Below are 20,537 nucleotides of genomic sequence, written 5' to 3'. Positions count from 1 at the left end.
TTCGCCCAACATCAGAGTTACCCTTGGGAGGGAGCCATGCTGGCACCGTGCAAACCAGTTATCAGTTAATTTGCTGTGATTTCTTTTTTTCTATGTGATGAGGGCACATTTCATGCTTTCTAATGACACTGTGTAACTCAGCAAAGTTTTAACAGAGGCTCACTTCAAATCATGATAAAAATAATACGAATGGATTCATTGTAACATCAGCAGTTAGCCTCCAAGATTTGGCCAAAAGTAAGACAGAAAATTTCTTATGTAAAAAACAGTAAAGGAATATGACAGTATAATTGAAAATTGGTATAAGTAGAGGCGGTAGGATCACAGAGCATCTTTTTTCAGGCTGGTTTTTACTCGGTAATATTTCCCCTCTTTCTCCACCTGTCCCTAATCTCCCCTCTTCTTTGGACTCTAGAAGAATGTGCAAACCCAGCCCTTCTCATACACACATACAGATACTTCAGCTATTTTTTTTTCACTTGTATTTGTTTCTGGATTAATGCTGGCAGGCATTCTATACTGACTTAGATTGAATTCTATCCATCATGTTCAGAAGTACTGAGCTACCTGGGTTGGTCATCCTTAGTCTAGGTAAAGCACATTTTTATTAGAACCAACTTCATGAAGAGATTACATGGATTACAATATCCTTTAGAGTATAAAACACTAAAGAGCCTAAATGTTCATTGATAGGGAAATGGCTCAGTTAAACTTGGCATATTCACACTGTGGTAAACTGCAACAATGCAAAAAGAAAAAGAGGTAGATCTGTCTTAAATACTGGTGTAGATAGACCTGTAGAAGGCAAAAGTATATATACAGCATAGGTATATGGTACCAGTTATGTTAAAAATACATACAAGACATATTGTTTGTGGGTCTATACATGCATATGTGCATGCACAGAAAAATATCTGAAAAGAAACCCAAAGTGGTGAGAGTGGATACCCTTCTTTAGACAGGGGTGGGGGAAGGTATGGAGATGATAAAGAGGGTTTTAGCTTCACCTGCAATGTCATAAAGTTTAATTTGAAAAGAAAATGCTTGGATTACTTGTGGCTGTAGGTTGGAAGAATCTTTTCATGTAACACATACTTATGTGATGATTAATTTCCAATCACAATCTTAATCATGATATTTGTAAAAAAAAAAAAAAAATCTGATCATCCTGGGAAACGAAATTTATACTGCACTGTCATCCCAAATTAAGTTCTTAAAACTTACAAAAATAGAAGTCACAGAAAGCAGCTGAAAAGTTAAATTGCACTTACACCAGTAAAAATCGAGTAAGTCTACTCCAGGAGTCCTAACAGTTTTGAGGACAAAAAAATGTATCTTCTCAGATAACAAGAAATATGCAGGGGGATTTAAATGAATCCAGGATCTCTCACATTTCGAACAGAAATGACGGAGACAGATTGCTTGATTTATCCTAACATGAGTTCTGTACTAACTTTTCAGTGATGCATTTGCTTTTCTCAACAAAACTGATGGAACCCCGGAGGGCAAGTATTGATAAGGAGGAACAGGAGGGGTAAGAGTTCGGTGTGAGATGACATCTACCAAGTGGCAGGGCTGGCCATGCTGCCTGCTCTGATTCACCAGGGTGACCTCGCGTGTCTCTACATCCGGTGCTCTTAAGCGTTCATCCCTGGCGATTATCTATCCGCCCACATCTCTCTCTCTCTATCTGCCTGCATTTCTATCCGTCTATTCATCCATCTATCTACCTGCTTCCCTCTCTCCCTCCCTCTGGAGGGCTAGCTCCCACCCCTGATCTCTAGGGAACCAGAAACAAGCCTCTCCCCCCTCGCCTCTTCCTCCAACCCCGCGCATTCCACCTGTCCCGGGGCATCCTCGCTTGCTCCAACCAGGGGTCTGCCTGGAGCCCACTGTCACCGCACCTACCAGCAGAGGTTCAAGGCCAGCGCTCCCCGCGGACGGGGCAGGCTGCCAGGGGAAGCGGCGCCCCCCGCCCCTCCCCCGGGTACTCACCTTGCCCTCCGTGGGCGCCGCCACCAGGAGCACCAGCAAGAGCGTCAACAGCAGCGCCGGTGGTCTCGGCGCGGTCCTCGGGCGCATGGTGGGCGACCGCTCAGAGCCACGGCGTGGTCCAGGGACCCGCAGGCTCTCGGGCCCCCGCGTCCCCGGCGCGGCGCGCTTTGGGAGCCCGGCAGTGAAGCTCGCCTGGCCAGCCCGCCCGGGGCGGGTTTTGTAGGGCTCAGCCTCCCCACCGAGGCTTCCAGGGAGGGAAGAAGTGGCTCAGGTCCCGCCCTCGTCCCCCCGCCCTCCCCTCCAACTCTCCAGGCGACGTCCCTCAGCCCCGGGCAGCGCGCGCGGGAGGCGAGAAAAGGCTGCGCGCCTGCGGGGCAGGTGGCCGCGGGGCCAGGGTAAGGGGTGCAGGAGGTGATGCGCCCAAGGTTCAGGAGTCGCGGCGCGGCAAAGGCGTGCGAGTCGGGGTAAGAGGTGGCGAGTCGGAGGTGGGGAACTGGGGGGTGTGCGATGGGGAGGTGGCCGAACAGGGTGGAGGGAGTGGCCAGCGGCCCTGCCTCAGATTAAGCGGCAGGCGCGCCGGGGTGGGCACTCGGGTGGCCCCGCTGGCTCCGGGCTTCCCGGCGGTGCCGTCTGGCCACTTTCCCCTTCTCAACACGCCTCCATCGGGCAGCTGCCGGACGCAGCGGCGGTGAGAGCGCTGTGAACGAGTAGCCGAGTGGCGCGTGGAATTGGGCGCGGCGGGAGGTGCGCGCTGCGCGGGCGGGCGCCGCGGCAGCTCCTCGGGGCTGCGGGTGTCCCTAGGAGGTAAGGAGACCACGACTGGGTCTGGGCGATCCCGGGCCCAGGGCCCGGGCCACCGGCCGGGGGCGCGGGCGGCGGAGGAAGAGTGCGCGGCATCCCGGGGTGGGGCGCACCGGCGGGTGGGGCTGGGGAATTGGGCCCGGGGGTCACGGGAGGAGAGCTTGTCTGGCTCCAGTCTTGTCTGCCTGGGCTTGAACTGGGTGCTGTTGTGTTTTGATTAATTTGGTGGCTCAAGTTACCAGCCTGGCGGTCTGGGCACTCCGAAATGCCAAGAGCAGGAGGCAGCTGAGGGGAAAGGGAAAGCTCATCCAGCCGATTCTCCGCCGCGTTGAACTGGCTTTTCACGTTAAATCTTATCTGCGGAAGTGCACGGGAGGCCGCGCGCCAGCTTTGTCGGGGTGCCTCCGGCCTGAGAGGGCGCTTCTCCTTTCCTGAGGTGGCCTTGGAGGCGGACGTGCTGGGCACCGTGCGCAGAGCAGGGCTTGTGCCCTTTTCTTGTGCCACTGACCACATGGGCTCTGGCGAAGCATTCAGATCCTTCCTACAGTATTGCCATTCTCAGAATCCGTTTTACTGGAACAAACTATCAAAGTAGTAAAGTCATGATCTAGTAACATACATGCATCATGATTATTGCACCGAATATTTCGATCTAACAGCAGATCTGTTAAACAACCGTAAATCAAAGTAGTGATGACTGCAAAACTGAAACGTGACCTAAAGATACCAGTGGGTACAGTCTCAGGAACTGCCGATACTGTTGTGGTTTGTTAGCTGTGTTCATAACTGAAGAAACTGCTGGTCTCCCAAGAAAGTTTAGTGAAAAGACAGATGGAGTATTGATTCCCATCCACGGTTCACAGACCATCTGAATTCCATCTCCAGGTTAAGAACCTTTACTCTGTATCAGGGTTGCTGATGTCTGCAGTAGCTGGTCATCAGATACCACGTGTGAAATGTGTGGTTTGATGGCTGATGGTGGAGAACCACTTGTTTGCAATTAGAATGGGGTCATGGTATATTAGACCTCTGTAGGTAGGTGAAACCCTGACAGTGAATGAATGAAGGTGCACACTCCCCTTTATGGTTGTAGAGGGAATAATTATAAACTCCCCTCTCTTCTTTTTACACCACCAAATGTCAACTCTGGCTGTATATTAGTATCTCTTATGGAGCCTCTAAAAATCCTAAAACATCCCAAGCCAATTACACCGGACTCCCCAGCAATGGGAGTCTGTATACTTAGGTGCCTGCGTGCTAAGTTGCTTCAGCTGGGTCTGACTCTTTGCAACCCCATGGCCTGCCCGTCTCCTCTGAGAATGGCATTCTCCAGGCAAGAATACTGGAGTGGGCTGTCACGCTTTCCTCCAGGGGATCTTCCCAATCAGGGATCAAGCGAACCCAAGTCTCTTTGGTCTCCTGCATTGGCAGGTGGGTTCTTTACCTCTAGCACCACCCGGGAAGTCCCTAGATGTTGAAGTATCTTTATTTAAGCTCTCTGGAGTTTCCCACGATGTTGCTATAGCTTCTCCACATTGATAAGAAGATTTCTTATGAAACTTTCTCCTGCCATCCTTATTAGATGAGATATAAGGTGCTCTGTTGATAAAATAAGGGTCCAAGAATACTTAGAGGCCTGTGACAGTCTTGCATGAACTGACATTACTTCCTGGAAAAAATAAAAACTCTCAATGCAGGAGTTAAATGCTCCTTCCATATGTTGAAGTCCAGAAGCTTTCTTAATTTGGATTTCAAATGCCTTTTCTTGAAACAATGTCATTTTGACTGAAATCCAGGCTAGGCTTTATTGACTTTAGAAGGGGTGGCAACAGTCAACTGCAAGTCACTTCTAATGCTACAAAAGAGCAGGAAAGAAACTTGTGATGTAAACAGGGTTGGGAGGCAGGAGTTGTTAAGTGTGGTCTCTGCAGTACAGTTTAGATTTTGCATCTTTTCCACACTTACTAGTGTGGCTTAGGGTCTTTTCTTCTGTAAATCGGCATCATCAGTGTGCCCACCTTAAACAACTGTGGGAACCTAATTCAGCAGTCAGCGTCAGCCCTTCCATTGAACATTCAGGGTATGCTCACTAGATGGTGTTAATTAACCAGAATTTTTGATTTTTTAAAAAATGGTCTCAGAATGGACAGTTTCCCAGCTGGCTCTTGAAATGTATAAAACAAAAGGAAAGTGAGGGCAGTCCTTTTTGTAAGTACAAAGGACACAGAAATCTCTGCTTTTGACTTGGTGCCAGATGAGAGTTTTGAACAAAGTGAAATGGTAATGACCTTTGACAAGGCCTGTATTATTGTTTTTGCCCCCTTTTCATGGTCACAATATCAGGTCTGTTTTCTGCACAGGGCTTAAATGTGTAGTGTTTGCTTCCCTGTTTTTGGAGTTCAGCTCCAGTAGGACAGTGGCCTTTTTGGTGTTCTTTAATGTTATTGAATGAATGAAGTTAGTGCATGAATGAAGTTGTTTACTATTTGCTGAATGAATGAAACTGGATGACTTGACAAATTCACTCAGGATTCACACCCAGGTCTGATTTCTTCCAAAGTTTATGATCTTTCTATAGCCTTCTCTGGATAGGAACGTGCCTAGGCTTTTGACGTGATGTATTTTGCCAGACTGCTAGTAGCTCCTTCTTCAATCTTTCTGAAAGATTAAATTTAATATTAATTACATTTTAAATTAATTATTTTCAAACTTCACCTCAGCACTTAGTCATCTCTCTTCTTTCAAGAACCTTCTGTTTTAAATACTCGAAAACAATTAGACACAGGTTCTTTCACAGTCTCAATTCAGTTCAGTTCAGTTCAGTCACTCAGTTGTGTTCAACTCTTTGCGGCCCTGTGGACACCAGGCTTCCCTGTTCATCACCAACTCCCGAGCTTACTCAAACTCATGTCCATAGAGTCGGTGATGCCATCCAACCATCTCATCCTCTATCATCCCCTTCTCCACCTGCCTTCAATCTTTCCCAGCATCAGGGTCTTTTCCAGTGAGTCAATTCTTCGCATCAGGTGGCTGAAGTATTGGAGTTTCAGCTTCAGCATCAGTCCTTCCAATGAATATTCAGGACTGATTTCCTTTAGGATTGATTGGTTTGATCTCCTTGCAGTCCAAGGGACTCTCAAAAGTCTTCTCCAACACCACAGTTCAAAAGCATCAATTCTTCAGTGCTCAGCTTTCTTTATAGTCCAACTCTCACATCCATACATACTGGAAAAACCATAGCTTTGACTAGACAGACCTTTGTTGGCAAAGTAATGTCTCTGTTTTTTAATATGCTGTCTAGGTTGGTCATAATTTTTCTTCCAAGGAGTAAACATCTTTTAATTTCATGGCTGTAGTCATCATCTGCAGTCATTTTGGAGCCCAAGAAAATTAAGTCTGTCACTGTTTCCATTGTTTCCCCATCTACTTGCCATGAAGTGATGGGACTGGATGCCATGATCTTAGTTTTCTGAATGTTGAGTTTTAAGCTAACTTTTTCACTCTCCTCTTTCACTTTCATCAGGAGGCTCTTCACAGTCTCAGAATTATTTTCAATTCATATCAGTTCTTGCCATTACATCTCCAAACTCTTTCTCTGCTTTTCTATGATCATGGCCCTTCCCAGGGCCTGGACTTATCATCTGTGAACTATGGTAGCCTTCTAGCTGGTTCTCTGCAATGTTTGTCCTCTGAAATCCCTTCCATGTTACTGTCTGAATAAAAGCTCACTTTGGATCAGAAAGAACCAGTTACCTTGGGGGCATCTGCAAATAACCCCCAAAGTTCTGAGGCTTCCAATAAGACTCTTCTTCTCCATTTATACATATTCTGGGGAAGGAAATGGCAACCCACTCCAGTATTCTTGCCTGGAGAATTCCAAGGACAGAGGAACCTGGCGCAAAGAGTCGGACATGACTGAGTGACTCACACATACACACATATTTTCTTCACAGGGTATAAGGAGGTGGGAAAGGGGTTGCGGGGCCGGGGGTTCTGCTTATCAAAACCACTCAGAAACCTCCTGGAAATTCCCACTCAACCTGTTCTCTGATCTCCTCTGAAGGGGAAGAGAATTCAGCGAATCAAAAACGGCTCTAAAAGCTGCCAACTACTGTGACACTTGCTACATCTATTTCACATCTCATTGACCAAAGTGGTCACACTTCATTTTGAAAGTGATGAGGCAATAATCTCCCACATGCCTGAAAAAGCACTAGTAAAAGGTTTGGTGAATGTTAGTTACACTCCTCACATACATCGTGTAACTTGCTTTACTAAAGCTTCCAGAAGTTTCTCTCTTTCTTTACAGATTACTTCACCCTTCTTTGGGTAGAATAGAATGTTCCAAAACCAACTTTTGAAAAATCTTGTGTATCACTCATGTCTCAAGTTCACCATACACCCTTCTTTACCTTATGCCTTGGTACTTGCCATTCTTTCCACTTTCAGACACCACCCACCCTGCCCCCACCCCCCAACCTGGTGTCTATCTGATGCAACCCTTACATTTTGAGATCTAGGTCAAAGGTCAAAGATCATGGTCTCTGTGAAGACCTTTGTCCAGACCTTTATTATATAACACTGAAACAGTCGTGCATTTTACTTTTTTGTACTATGAGACCTTTGCGAGCATGAACAAAGATTCATTTTATTTTTAATATGGGAACAGTGGTATTTAAAAATAAATTTATTGAGGTATAATTTCCATACCAAAATCTGTACCTATTTAAAACACACAATTCAAGGAGTTTCACCAATGCATATGCCTTGTGAAATCAATAGCATGAATCTGGATACAGATCTCTTTAATCACTCCCCAAAGTTTCCTCCTGTCCCCTTTTAGTCCATCCATCTCTCCCCGTCCATTCCCAGGCAACCACAGATCTGCTTTCTGACTCTGCAGGTTGGTTGGCATTTTCTAGAATTTTATTTAAATAGAGTCATACAGTATGTACCATTTGGTATCTGGGTTCTTTGACTCAACAGAACAATACTGAGATGGATCCATGTTTTGTGTATCAGCAGTTTGTTCTACTCTGTAGCCATGTAAAATTCCATTGTATGGACATCACTTTTTTAAAGATCCCTTTACCTGTTAGATTTTTAAATTGTTTCCAGTTTGGGAAATATGGCCACTATGGCTAGTTTTGTACTAGGATTTGTGGGAACATGTGTTTCCATTTCTCTTGAATAAATACCTGGAGTGAATAGCTGGACCATACAGTAGGTATATGTTTAATTATAAAAGAGTTTTCCAAAGTAACTGTATCTTCATTCTCATCAGCAGTGTATGAGAGTTCTGCTTCCCCCGTATGTTTTTGGTGCCTACTTCTGGTATTGCCAGCTTTTAAAGTGTTAACACTTCAAATGGTTACACAGTGGCAGTTAGTGTGCTTTTGTTTTCTCTAGTAACTAAAGATGTTGAACATCTTTTCAGGTACTTATTAACTGTTCAGAGAACTTTTGCAAAGCATCTACTCAGATCTTTCCCTATGAAAAAAACTGGTTGTTGCTCTTACTGTTGAGTTGCAATAGCTATTTATATATTCTGGATACAAGATCCTTGGCAGATGTATTTATTTTGAATATTTTTGCCCATTCTGTGGCTTTTCTTTTAAGTGTCACTGTCCATCTTGAAGTCCATTTTTAACATAGCCAGTCTACTTTCCTCGTGCTTACTGTTTGTGTGGTGTATCTTTTTCCACCTTTTCACTTGTAACCTCTTTGAGTCTTTTTATTTAAAGTATGTATTTTTTAGGTAGCATATACTTGGGTTTTTTTCTTTTTTCTGTTTTAAATTCAACGTTTTGCCTTCAATTTTTAGTGCGTTTTTACATAGTTGATATAGTTATTTTTAGGTCTGTCATCTGTCTGTTTACTTTTTATCTGTCTAATCTGTTTTTTGTCCCCTTTCTTCTTCCTAGCATTCTTTTCTGTTAATCAAATATTTTTTAATGTTCCATTTAAATTTTTTCTACGTCTAGTTATATCTCTCTGTGTTGTTGCTAGTGGTTACTATAATGATTATAGTATGCATCTTTAACTTTTCCCAATCTACTTAAAAGTAATATTGCATATTTGAGCTCAGTTGAGTTCAAATTGAGTTCAATATTCGGTAAATTGAAAACTCAATTTACTGAATATTAAATTCAGCTAAATTGATTTCATTCTTGTATCCACAGTGCTTAGCATGGCATTTGATATAAACTGGAAAATTGACAGATACTGATATGATAGATATTTCTTGAGTGAATAATAATCATAGGTGTTTTTATGTCTTATTAAAGGTATATAGAAATGATTAAAATTTTGTTTTGGTTAATGTCAGGCTAATTAGTAGAAAAATCACTTTAAAATGTTATTACATATTTAGTGGACTTGCATTTACAAACCCTGTAATTTTCACGTGTAGTCAAGATTCTATGTATTATTTTATTTTGTTTCCATATCTTAATTGTTAAAGAATCCACCTGTGATGCAGGAGACCCTGGTTCAATTCCTGGGTCGGGAAGATCTTCTGGAGAAAGGATAAGCTACCCACTCCAGTATTCTGGCCTGGAGAATTCCATGGACTATATAGTCCATGGGGTCACAAAGAGTCGGACACAACTGAGCAACTTTAAAGAAAATAAATGTTTAAAATTTTAACTGTAAAAATTTAATATAGATCTCTTCTTACCATTAATTTTTGAATTAAAAAAAAACCACCTCATTTTCAAAGTGTAGGGGAGAAGCAATCACTTTAATAATGGAATTTCTTATGGTTTTGTGAAACTTCCAGACATTGGTTGTCTTGACTACTCTGCCCATGTGATATCACATCCAATACACAGCACACTTTCTTGGCTTTGCTCAGTTATTTTCCGATGTGTAAAGCTGACGCTGAAACACTGAGTGTTTGGTCTGTAGCTTTATGGTCTGTAGCAGAATAGGAAATGACACAGCTCTGAAGTCCAGGGGTGAGGGATGGAGTCTTTTATAAGGTTCCCAAGTGGCAGACGCATTTCTAAAGGAGTCTAGTTCCAGGTCTTGTCCTCTAGGGAAGCACCTGCTAAGGGGACCCAGTCTCTAGTATCAGCTCCTGCCTGAAGGAAGGCAGACAGAGGTGGACAGAAGGCAGGATGCAGACACAAGGAAAAGGAGATGGTTAAGCTCTCCTTAGAAGAGCTATGACCAACCTAGACAGCATATTAAAAAGCAGAGACATTACTTTGCCAACAAAGGTCCGTCTAGTCAAAGCTATAGTAGTCATGTGTGGATATGAGGGTTGGACCATAAAGAAAGCTGATTGCCAAATAATTGATGCTTTTGAACTGTGGTGTTGGAGAAGACTCTTGACAGTCCTTCACATAGCAAGGAGAGCCAACCAGTTAATCCTGAAGGAAATCAGTCCTGAATATTCACTGGAAGGACTGATGCTGAAGCTGAAGCTCCAATCCTTTGGCTGCCTGATGCAAAGAAAAGACCCTGATGCTTGTAAAGATTGAAGGCGGGAGGAGAAGGGGACGACAGAGGGTGAGATGGTTGGATGACATCACTGACTCAATGGAGTGAGCACGAGTTTGAGTAAGCTCCAGGAGTTGGTGAAGGACAGGGAAGCCTGGTGTGCTGCAGTCCACGGGGTTGCAGAGTCGGACATGACTGAGTGACTGAACTGAACTGAACTGAGGTTCTCCTTAGAAAGGGCCCATGTGTGTGCTTGGTCACTCAGTCATGTCCTACTCTTTGCAGTCCCATGGACTATAGTCCACCAGGCTTCTGTGTCCATGAAATTCTCCAGGCAAGAATACTGAAGTGGGTTGCCATTTCCTCCTCCTAGGGTATCTTCCCAACCCAGGGATTGAACCTGTGTCTCCTGCATTGGCAGGTGGATTCTTTACCACTGAGGCACCTGGAAAGCCCAGAAAGGGCCAAGACTCATATGAATACAATGTTCCTTCCCCGCCAAGACAAAGCTTTCCTCCTATTTTGAAACCAACTGCATGCTTGTCTCAGTATTTCTGTTTAACCTTAAAAGTTCATTTGGAAACTTCTGTGAAATCTTTCTCTCTCTTTTTTCTTTTGCTTACATAGCTGCTTGAAATGCTTTAACTTTCCTATAGTCTAGTTAGAAACAGTGCCTTGAAGATAGCCAACTGTCCTGTAGAAGTTTCTAGAGGTGAAATTCCAGACATGAAGACCTTCACAGGAGAACTCTCTTTTTCTAGGATTCACAGCAAACTAAATGTCTGTGTATCACAGTGCATCACTGCATTTACATGTGAATCTACTATTATATTGAAGGCCAAAGTTGTTCTTTCCAGAGATGCATTTCCTGAAATGTGCCCAGGAATTTTCATGAACTTTGAAACTGTGTTGTGTAGTGGTTAATAAGGAAAGCTTTAGCGTTTGAACCCTGGAAATGTCTCTTACTAACTATGATGGTGGTGGTTTAGTCACTAAGTTGTGTCTGACTCTTGTGACTGCATGGAATGTAGCCCGCCAGGCTCCTCTGTCCATGGGATTCTCCAGGCAGGAATACTGGAGTGGGTTGCCATTTCCTTTGCCAGGGGATCTTCCCGACCCAGGAATCAAACCTGGGTCTCCTGCATTGCAGGCAGACTCTTCACCAACTGAGCTATGAGGGAAGCCAACTACTAACTGTAGTTACTTGTAAAAGGACATTGTTGTGTAACTTACCTTTTAGGGTTATTGTGAAGATTGAAGATCGGTGTTAAACCTTTAGCACAGGATGTAGCATATAAGGAACTGACTGACAATGCTGCTTTTTATAATTTCTTATGGTGGGGAAGATGTTGACGATGGGGAAGAGGAGGAGGAGGAAGAAGGGCGTGGGGTTGGAGCAGCAGCAGTTGTGGTAGCAGCAGAAGCCTCTCTCAGTGATAAAAGCAAATGCTGACCTTTTCACAAGTGTCCTCTCAGAGTCCGCTTACGTTAACTCTGATTCTGGCCAGACTTGCCCTCCTGTATACCTGCTTCTACACTCACTGAGGAGTCATCCCTCTCATTGACTTCTCCCGATGTTTACAAGGTCCTTTAAGAAGAGACTGTCACTGCTTATTTCTCCTCATTTCTCCAGATCTTCCTTCATTCCCAGATCAAGTATTGCCTCCCTCCTGAGGTCTGCCAGGCTTGTCCCAGTTCCCAGTTTTCTAACCCTTCTCTCGTTTATTGGGAGCTCATTTTACCTGCATGACAAATTAGGAAGGCTGGAAATAGACATATATTGAGCACTACCACATGCCAGAGAACTTCCCTTGTGGCTCAGTGGTAAAGAATTTGCCTGCCAATGCAGGAGAAACAAGAGAAGGAAATGGCAACCCACTCCAGTATTCTTGCCTGGGAAATCCCACGGACAGAGAAGCCTAGCGGTCTACAGTCCATGGGGTCCCAAAAGAGTCAGACACGACTTAGTGACTAAACAACAATAACAACATAACAGGGACTGTGCTAGGCATGCATTTTGACTCATGTAGTTCTCTCCAGCATTAATTTTACATACTGAGAAATGAAGAGCTCAGAGTGGTACAGATTTGCTCAGGGTTATACTGGTAAGTGATCAAGATCTGAACACAAATCTTTCTACCTCTTAGAGTCCTGCCTTCAATCCCTCACATGAGATCACCAGGTACCAGGAGAAGGTAGCCAGTCTCTAGGGAGGAGGGAAGAAGTCCTCAAAGGTCAATGCCAGTCTTTCAGTACACTTGGTTGCGGATGGGTACTTCTCAGTGGGCAGTGGGATTTGCTTACACCAAAGGCAGCTCTCAGAAATCTGAAACCTTAACTTGGAAGTAAAGGGCACATCCAGTTTTGAAAATCAGTTGTACGTTTGTGGAACAGTGTCCCCTCTGTGTGTTTCCCACCTATGACATTCTTATGATTGTTGTCAAATGTTCTGTTGATACTGGGGGGAGACCTCATGGACAAAAATGATAATAAAAGCTTGTATTGGCAGAATTATAGATTAGCTGAGATATGGCCCATTCGGCCCTGGACTAGCAAACTCAACTCCAGGGTCACCTGAGGACTGTACAAAGACTCTCAAACAATTCAGTTGAATCTAGAAGGAAGGCAAGGTGGGGGCGGGCTTGACCACAATCCAACAACTGTCTGGTCCTGTTGGAATGTAGAGATACTTTCAAGAATTTACTTGAGTCCTTCTCAAGTTTTTTCCCCAGTTCCTTCTCAGGGAACATGATGCTCCAGCCACATTCAGGTAGTCTGTGGACCACATGGGTTTGTGACTTGCTTTAAAAACCTTTGTGATGGTTGATGGGATTGACTGTTTTCACTAAAAAGCTCTCATCAACCTGAAGGCTTTGTAAGTCTGCAGCTAGAGGCAACCCAAAGATATGGGATTTTAGAAAGTAATCAACCTGGATGTTGGGGAAAGGTCAGGTGATCCCTTAACAGGAAAGGTATAAGCCTCAGAGGAGATATCCAGCCCCAGGCATGCCATTCTTTTTCTGGGAGCATTTTTCTAACCCCCCACCCCTGACCCCAGGCCCCTTGATTGTTTCTCTACAAAAGCTTATCCTTTAGGAATTCTACTTTGGAAAGATGAAAGTATATAGAAATACGTGTTCAGACCATCCAAAAAATTTAGCCTTGGAGAGAGAGTCTTCAGATAGCTCAGTGTCAGAAAGTCAAAGGAAAGAACATGTAGTTATTGAGTTAATAGAAAATGATTTCCCTGAAAGGGCAAATATTGTTCGAAAGAGCTCAAAGACTTAATGTTCCTTGAGAAAAAAAAAGACATTGTATCTCTGCTACCTTTTGTGGCTAGAAGATTCCAGTCCTCAGTCGCCTGTTTATCTGGTCCTCCCCTGCCCCCCTCCCCACCCGCCACAACCATGCCTAGCCCCTGGTGGATGAGAACTCCAGCAGGATGTATTTGTATTCAAGATTAGGTTGCAGAGAAAACAAATTCCCCCGGGTACCGAGAATGGCTTGGAGGCGCTCAGATCCTGTTCCCAGACCTTTGGAAAGCACTGGACAGACTCTTAAGGAGTCCCAGAGAAATTGGAGTCCAGGCATTTTCATAAAGAAGTGAGGGGGTGGTGGGGGGGGGTGCAGAAATCCCAGAGAGTTGGAGGAAGAGAACACCATGATATCTGCTGAAAGTACATGCTAGAAATTACTGATAGAAATATACTGCTGGGCGAGAGCCTATTACGGACTGGGTTAATGCACGAAATGGATGTCAAAGGCCCAGGGAACATATGTTCAGCTTCCCTGTTGGGGGTGGGTGGCCCCAGATGGCCTCCCGAGGTGTGTCGCATGCAGCCTTGGGACCAGCTGCAGCGAGGGCAGTGCTTTTTATCAGACTCGGCCGCCCAGGTCAGTTTGCTCACGAAAAGGGAGTTGACCACAAGACTGCATCAAGAACTGGTGGGGTAGGGGAGGGCTCTCAGGAATGAGCTGGTTTTCCTCCTTTCTTGAGACTATCTGTCTTTCTTTGTTTTTGCATTTTCTTGGAAACAACTTTGTCTGATTATGCAGCTTATCTGTCTCTTCCAAACTCAGACTTGCACTTGACCTTGACTTGTCGCAGTTTTCTAACACCCAGCTGTACTTGAGGATGTACTGGACATATCCTTCTTCCCTCATCTCCCTTTCTTTTCTTGGTGTCCTCATTTCAACCCTCCAAGAGGACTGGTTCAGACGATGTTTTTGTACCATCCTCCGGCCTAGAGTTCTGTGTCACTAAGCCAAGCTCCGGGTTGGGTCAGGTGGTTATCCTTAACCTTTCCATGTGCCTGGAAGATGGAATCAGGTGACGGAAACCTGGTTATCCCCTCAGTTAAGAGCCAAAGATGGGACCTGAGGTGGAGGGCTCCAATATAGCCCTCCATAGCACTCAACACTCCCTGCTTGAGAACAACAGTTGGCAGAATAAAGCATACCCTTTGAAAGGTACAGAACTTTTGCAAAAGTTTCCTAGGTAGACAGTCTCCCAAAGCTGTTGTTTGCATATGTTTTAGTGGCATAGCACTTGAATTGTTTATACCTTCTTCTTTTTTAAAAACAAAGGAGAATGGCATTGAAACATGTAAAATATCATGTATGAAACGAGTTGCCAGTCCAGGTTCGATGCACGATACTGGATGCTTGGGGCTGGTGCACTGGGACGACCCAGAGGGATGGTATGGGGAGGGAGGAGGGAGGAGGGTTCAGGATGGGGAGCACATGTATACCTGTGATGGATTCATTTTGATATTTGGCAAAACTGATACAATTATGTAAAGTTTAAAAATAAAATAAAATTGAAAAAAAAATAAAAACAAACTTCAATAGAAACACACTGTCTTGGCCTCTCCTATGTGATGACAGCCTTTTATTTATGAGAAATTTTATTCAGTGTCATCAAAAGCATGGTTGAGACAAAAAGTTTTGTGCTTTTAACATAGGTGGTTGCAGCAAAGGAAATATTTGTACATTGCTGTGGATTGTTGTAGACTGTGTGACAACTTTTGGGGAACTGTAGAGTCCAGTACACACCATCGTTCATGGTGTCCAGCTGACAGCCAGCTGGGCCTCTGCTTAGCTGTGACTTGGGAGCGGCACTCTAGCCAGGAGAGTGGTTCTAAAGTCTCTGTGACTCCTCTGTGGCTTTGTTTTCAGGCTAGACAGATGCGTGAGATGAGCACGTAGTCATCTGAGGCTTGCTCCGGGTAAAACTGTGAACAAAACTGTTTTACCTTTGACAGCTTGTTTACTTAGCAACTAAACAACAACAACAACTGTTTATCAAGACATGCTTATTTTTTTGGATGAATTATATGCTGCTGCTGCTGCTAAGTCATGTCAGTCGTGTCCGACTCTGTGCGACCCCATAGACGGCAGCCCATTAGGCTTCCCCATCCCTGGGATTCTCCAGGCAAGAACACTGGAGTGGGTTGCCATTTCCTTCTCCAATGCATGAGAGTGAAAAGTGAAAGTGAAGTCGTTCAGTCGTGTCCGATTCCTAGCGACCCCATGGACTGCAGCGCACCAGGCTCCTCCATCCTTGGGATTTCCCAGGAAAGAGTACTGGAGTGGGGTGCCATTGCCTTCTCTGGAATTATATGCTACTAATAACCATAATAATGTCAACCCAGGAGAAAAAAATTTTTTAAGACTCAGAAATTTATGATCATAAATGAAAATATTGAATTTATATACATATTTTTGTTGCAGAGAAGTATAGTGCGGTGATTAATATGATTTTCAAATATAAAATTATATTGCACTAGGATAGAAATGGGGGAGGGATACACTTTATCACATTAAGTGGGCAGACTAATTGCATGATGTATTTATTTTGGGATTAAAAAGCAAATACCTCTGGTGTTCTTTAATTTTTGACTGTGTTTCCTATTTGTCTGAAATATCAAATACAGTTTGAATGTTTCAAGCCAATTTATGTATTCCTCTTAAAACAGTAATTTGTTTTATTGAGACATGCTTCTAGAAGGCAAATAGAAAACTACATCAATGATGGATTTAGGAATGGGAAAAGATCTAGTTACTCAAAATGATTCTGTTTCTACTTGGTTTTGAAATTATCATGGAACATCATTCTGATGCTTACTTGGAAAACTAGTCTCTCATAAATATAACATTGATTGAGTTTATATAGATTTTATCTAGAAATTTAAAATTAAGTTGTAACATTCTACACTCCCATTTCCTTCTCTGTACTTAATTCTGACAGGTACGGGTCTTTAGAGAAGCCAAAGTTTTAAAGATGAGACATTTCAAATTCTTTGAGCCAAAGAGAGCTTTTTTCAAAGTATATGGTACTTGGAGTCAAGATATTTTTTCTTTTTTAAAATTGAGATGTTTCAAAAATGAAACACACCATTTTCACTCTATTAAAGTTTATAATTAGTGGTTTTTAGTGTACTTATAATATTGTACAACCATTACCCTATCTAAATCCATAACACATTACTCTCCAGAAAACTCCATACCTCCCATTTGCCCCTCCTCCAACCTTTGATAATTACTAATCTATTAATATTTTCTGTCTCTATGGATATGCCTATTCTGACATTTCACACACATGGAATTATACAGGACGTGATTTCTTTCACTTGGCATCACATTTTCAAGGTTCCTCTATGTTGTAGCACTGATTGGTACTTTATTCTTTTCTGTGGTCAAATATTCCATTGTGGGACTTCCCTGGTGGCTCAGTGGTAGAGAACCTGGTTGCATGCAGGAGACATGGGTTCAATCCCTAGGTTGGGAAGATCACCTGGGAAGGAAACAGCTACCTACTCCAGTGCCCTTGCCTGGGAAATCCCACGGACAGGGGAGCCTGGAGGGCTACAGTGCATGGGGTCTCCAAAGAGCTGGACACGACTTAGTGAGTAAACAACAACAACAAGTATTTCACTGTACAGATGTAGCACGTGTTGCTTAGTCATCAACTGAAATGAGTTGTTCCCACTTGTGGCCATTACAAATAATTCTGCTGTAAATATTCATGTACAAGGTTACGTATGAACGTATTTTGTCAGTTCTCTTGCGTGTATACCTAGGAATGAAATTGCTATGTCATATGGTAACTCTGTGTTTAACTTTTTGATGACCTGCCAAAATGTGGTACCATTTTACATAAAACATGTTTATATGTCTTTGCTGTTTGTAGGCAAAATGTGCATTTCTATACTAGGGGATTCCTTTTTAGTTTCAAAAATTAAAACAAAAAGCACTTGAGTGAATTTTAGCTTGAATTTTTAAGAGAAAAGACTAAATAGAAGAAAATTTCACATAACAAAATGAAACAATAATTTTTGTAAAAGTTTTCCGTACGTATATCTTTTCATTTTTGAAAAATGTGTTTATGAACGAAAGGATTTGGTATTTTTATTTCTAAGAATTAAAAATTGATATGTATTCAGTTTACTCATCACTAAGGAAAGAGTGTGAGGTCAAAACAGTGTTTAAGTTCCCCTTTAGAAAATATTTCCATCACTAACTCTGAATAATGAAAGCAATTATTTTAGATGTGGTAATGCATACTGTATTTAAAAAGATATTTTATATTTGCCATACACAGACTTTAAAGCCAGGACACAGAACCTCAGTTATAGATGAGAGTCTTCTGGAAGAGAAGGGAAGACGGGCAGCGTTTTTGTTGAGCGCCAAGACTCGAACATGAAGTAATTTTGCACATGGCACTGGTAAGGCGTCCTTTCAAGTGCAACAAGCTCTTGGCCACCAATTCCTGGTGAGTGTCCTCAAGTACGATCACTGGCTTTTATTTGGGAATTTCTCCCCAGTGTTGGTTTTATAGGTATAAATTATCTGAGTGTCAAAAAACCAAAGTATTCCAGAAATCTATAAATTTTACCTGCTGCCGTTCTATTAAACAGCACTTTTCTTATTAAGCAGTAATTCTCTCTACTCTTCCAGAATTGGAGCCACACAGTCACCCAGTGGGAGAATGTACAAGGCCACAGATTCTTGCTCTCCTATTCACTGGGTTTGAATAGCAAAAGCCTTCTCGTGTCCAGAGCTGCAGGGTCCCTATAACTAGCAGTTACAGCGGTTAGAACAATGCACTGCATGAGTGTGGTAGGCAGAATGATGACCCCCCAAAGCTGTCCACGCCCTAATCCCTTGAACCTCTGAATGTGTTCTGTTACATGGCAAGGGAGAATTATGGTTATAGATGAAATTAAGGTTGCTAATCAGCTGACTGTGCAATGGGGAAGTTATCCTGGATTATCTGAGGAACCCAGTATAATCACAAGGGTCCCCCAGCCCACTCAGCCGCAGTGTCCCCTTTTGGCTTCCCTGGTGGCTCAGGTGGTAAAGAATCTGCCTGCAATGCAGTTCTATCCCTGGTCGGGAAGATCCCCTGGAGAAGGAAATGGCAACCTACTCCAATACTCTTTCCTGGAGAATCCCATGGACATGAAGAGCCTGGCAGGCTACAGCCCGTGGGGTTGCAAAGAGTTGGGCACAATTGAGGGACTAGAGCACTGGAAGTGAAGGAGGGAGGCAGAAGATTGAGAGTCGAGAAGGAGATGTGATGATGCAAGCAGACGTCAGAGGGATGTAGCGGGAGAGAGACTTGACTGGTCACTGCTGGCTTTGAAGGTGGAAGGGACCACAAGCCAAGGAATGCAGGCAGCCTTTAGAATCCAGAAAAAGCAAGGAATCCGAGTGTCCCTTGGAGCCTTCAAAAGAGACACAGCCCTGCCGACATCTTGATTTTTTTTTTTTTCCGCCAATGAGGCCTATTTCAGACTTCTGGCCTCTAGAATGATAAGAAAATAAATTTTTGTTGTTTTATGTCACCAAGTTTGTGGTCATGTGCTACAGCAGCAGTAGCAAACTATTAATAGAATGAGATTGTTCAAAGTGACTACAAAAATATTGGGAGTTATGACAGGGAAATGTTAAATAGTGAAAAATATGGAAAAATTTGAAGCTGATGAACACGTATTGATGAGCAATGAAGGAAGAGAGGGTGATGGGAAGGAGGCTTTTTCCATACTGTTTCCCAAATCATCTCCTCAGCCCAGTTAGGTTTCTTCCATTCTCTCTCCTTCTGGTTGTTCCCACTTAACAGCATCCAGAATACCTTAATCTTTGCAGTAGTTCCTGGGCAAAGCTGCTTGCTTCCTGCTCTCCTCTAGTTTTTATTCTGAGAGTCATCTCCCTTCACGTATCTATCCATCCAAGTCTCACCTTCCCAGTGTCCCTATGGTACCCAGCACAGTGAGGGCCATATTAAAGGGTGTGCATACTTCTTGATTGATTAAAAAGAGGAAATATGGTGATGCTATCTGGAGAGAGGGTAACGTTTATCTGGTCACTGATGACCATCAATTGGTCATAGTAGCCTATTAGAAACTAAAAAAAAAAAAATCTTTCTGGAGTTAATTCCTATGTCCTTTTGCTTTTTAGTTTGTTTTGCACAAAACCCAACAGTTTAAATTAATCTGCATTTTTGTTTTCTTGTAGGTCACTCATACTTATTTTGTTTTCTGTACAATATGCATATGGGGTAAGTCCATTAATGAGCTCTGATTCCATGTTGAAAATTTACTGAATGCATTACTTTTATTATACTGTCTTAAACCATTTTTTAAAATTGAAGTATAATTTACAATGTTGTGTTAATTTCAGAACTAAAAGAAAAATGATTCAGTTATATATCTCTATCTATCTGCCTCTTGATTCTTCTCTATTATAGGTTATCACAAGATATTGAATATAGTTCCCTGTGGTATACAGTAAAATTTTGTTGTTTATGTTAGGTATAATGATGTGTTTATGTTAATCCCAAACTTCTAATTTATCTCCCCCACACCTTTGGTAACCATAAGTTTGCTTTCTATGTCTCTGAATCTATTTCTGTTTTGTAAATGAGTTCATTAGTATCATTTTTTTAGATTCCACATGTAAGTGAGATCATATGCTATCTTTCTCTCTCTGACTTACTTAACTTAGCTTCACTTACTTCATGGATAATCTCTATCCATGTTGCTGCAAATGGCATTATTTCATTCTTTTTTTATGGCTGAGTAGTATTCCATTGCTGCTGCTGCTGCTGCTAAGTCGCATCAGTCGTGTCTGACTCTGTGCAACCCCATAGACGGCAGCCAACCAGGCTCCCCCGTCCCTGGGATTCTCCAGGCAAGAACACTGGAGTGGGTTGCCATTTCCTTCTCCATATACATACTCCATTATGTGTATGTATATATACACACACATTTCATTATATATATGTGTATATA

General features: G+C 42.9%; 2 protein-coding genes across 4 annotated transcripts in view; one reads left to right on the top strand and one right to left on the bottom strand.

Annotated features, from left to right (window-relative positions):
• COL4A3 (collagen type IV alpha 3 chain) overlaps positions 1-2,082 on the bottom strand; it is a 160,006-nt gene extending 157,924 nt beyond the window's left edge. The window contains exon 1 of the mRNA NM_001166529.2: positions 1,996-2,082. Within this exon, the coding sequence (NP_001160001.2) occupies positions 1,996-2,082 (87 nt within the window). The remainder of the gene's footprint in view (positions 1-1,995) is intronic.
• Positions 2,083-2,329: 247 nt separating this feature from the next.
• The window catches only part of COL4A4 (collagen type IV alpha 4 chain), a 158,200-nt gene continuing 139,992 nt past the window's right edge, over positions 2,330-20,537 (top strand). For 2 of the 3 annotated variants that reach the window (XM_059879104.1, XM_024981740.2), the window contains exons 1-3: positions 2,334-2,459; positions 17,846-18,016; positions 19,762-19,804. In XM_059879104.1, the coding sequence (XP_059735087.1) occupies positions 17,961-18,016; positions 19,762-19,804 (99 nt within the window). In that variant the 5' untranslated portion in view covers positions 2,334-2,459; positions 17,846-17,960. Of the gene's footprint in view, positions 2,460-17,845; positions 18,017-19,761; positions 19,805-20,537 lie in introns of all 3 variants that reach the window. The other variant, NM_001435192.1, reaches the window with a different exon arrangement.

The sequence above is a fragment of the Bos taurus genome, chromosome 2 (assembly GCF_002263795.3).
Source record: "Bos taurus isolate L1 Dominette 01449 registration number 42190680 breed Hereford chromosome 2, ARS-UCD2.0, whole genome shotgun sequence".
Lineage (NCBI taxonomy): Eukaryota > Metazoa > Chordata > Mammalia > Artiodactyla > Bovidae > Bos > Bos taurus.
The sequence above is the reverse complement of the archived record's forward strand: the minus strand, read 5'-3'. Positions and strand labels throughout refer to the sequence as shown.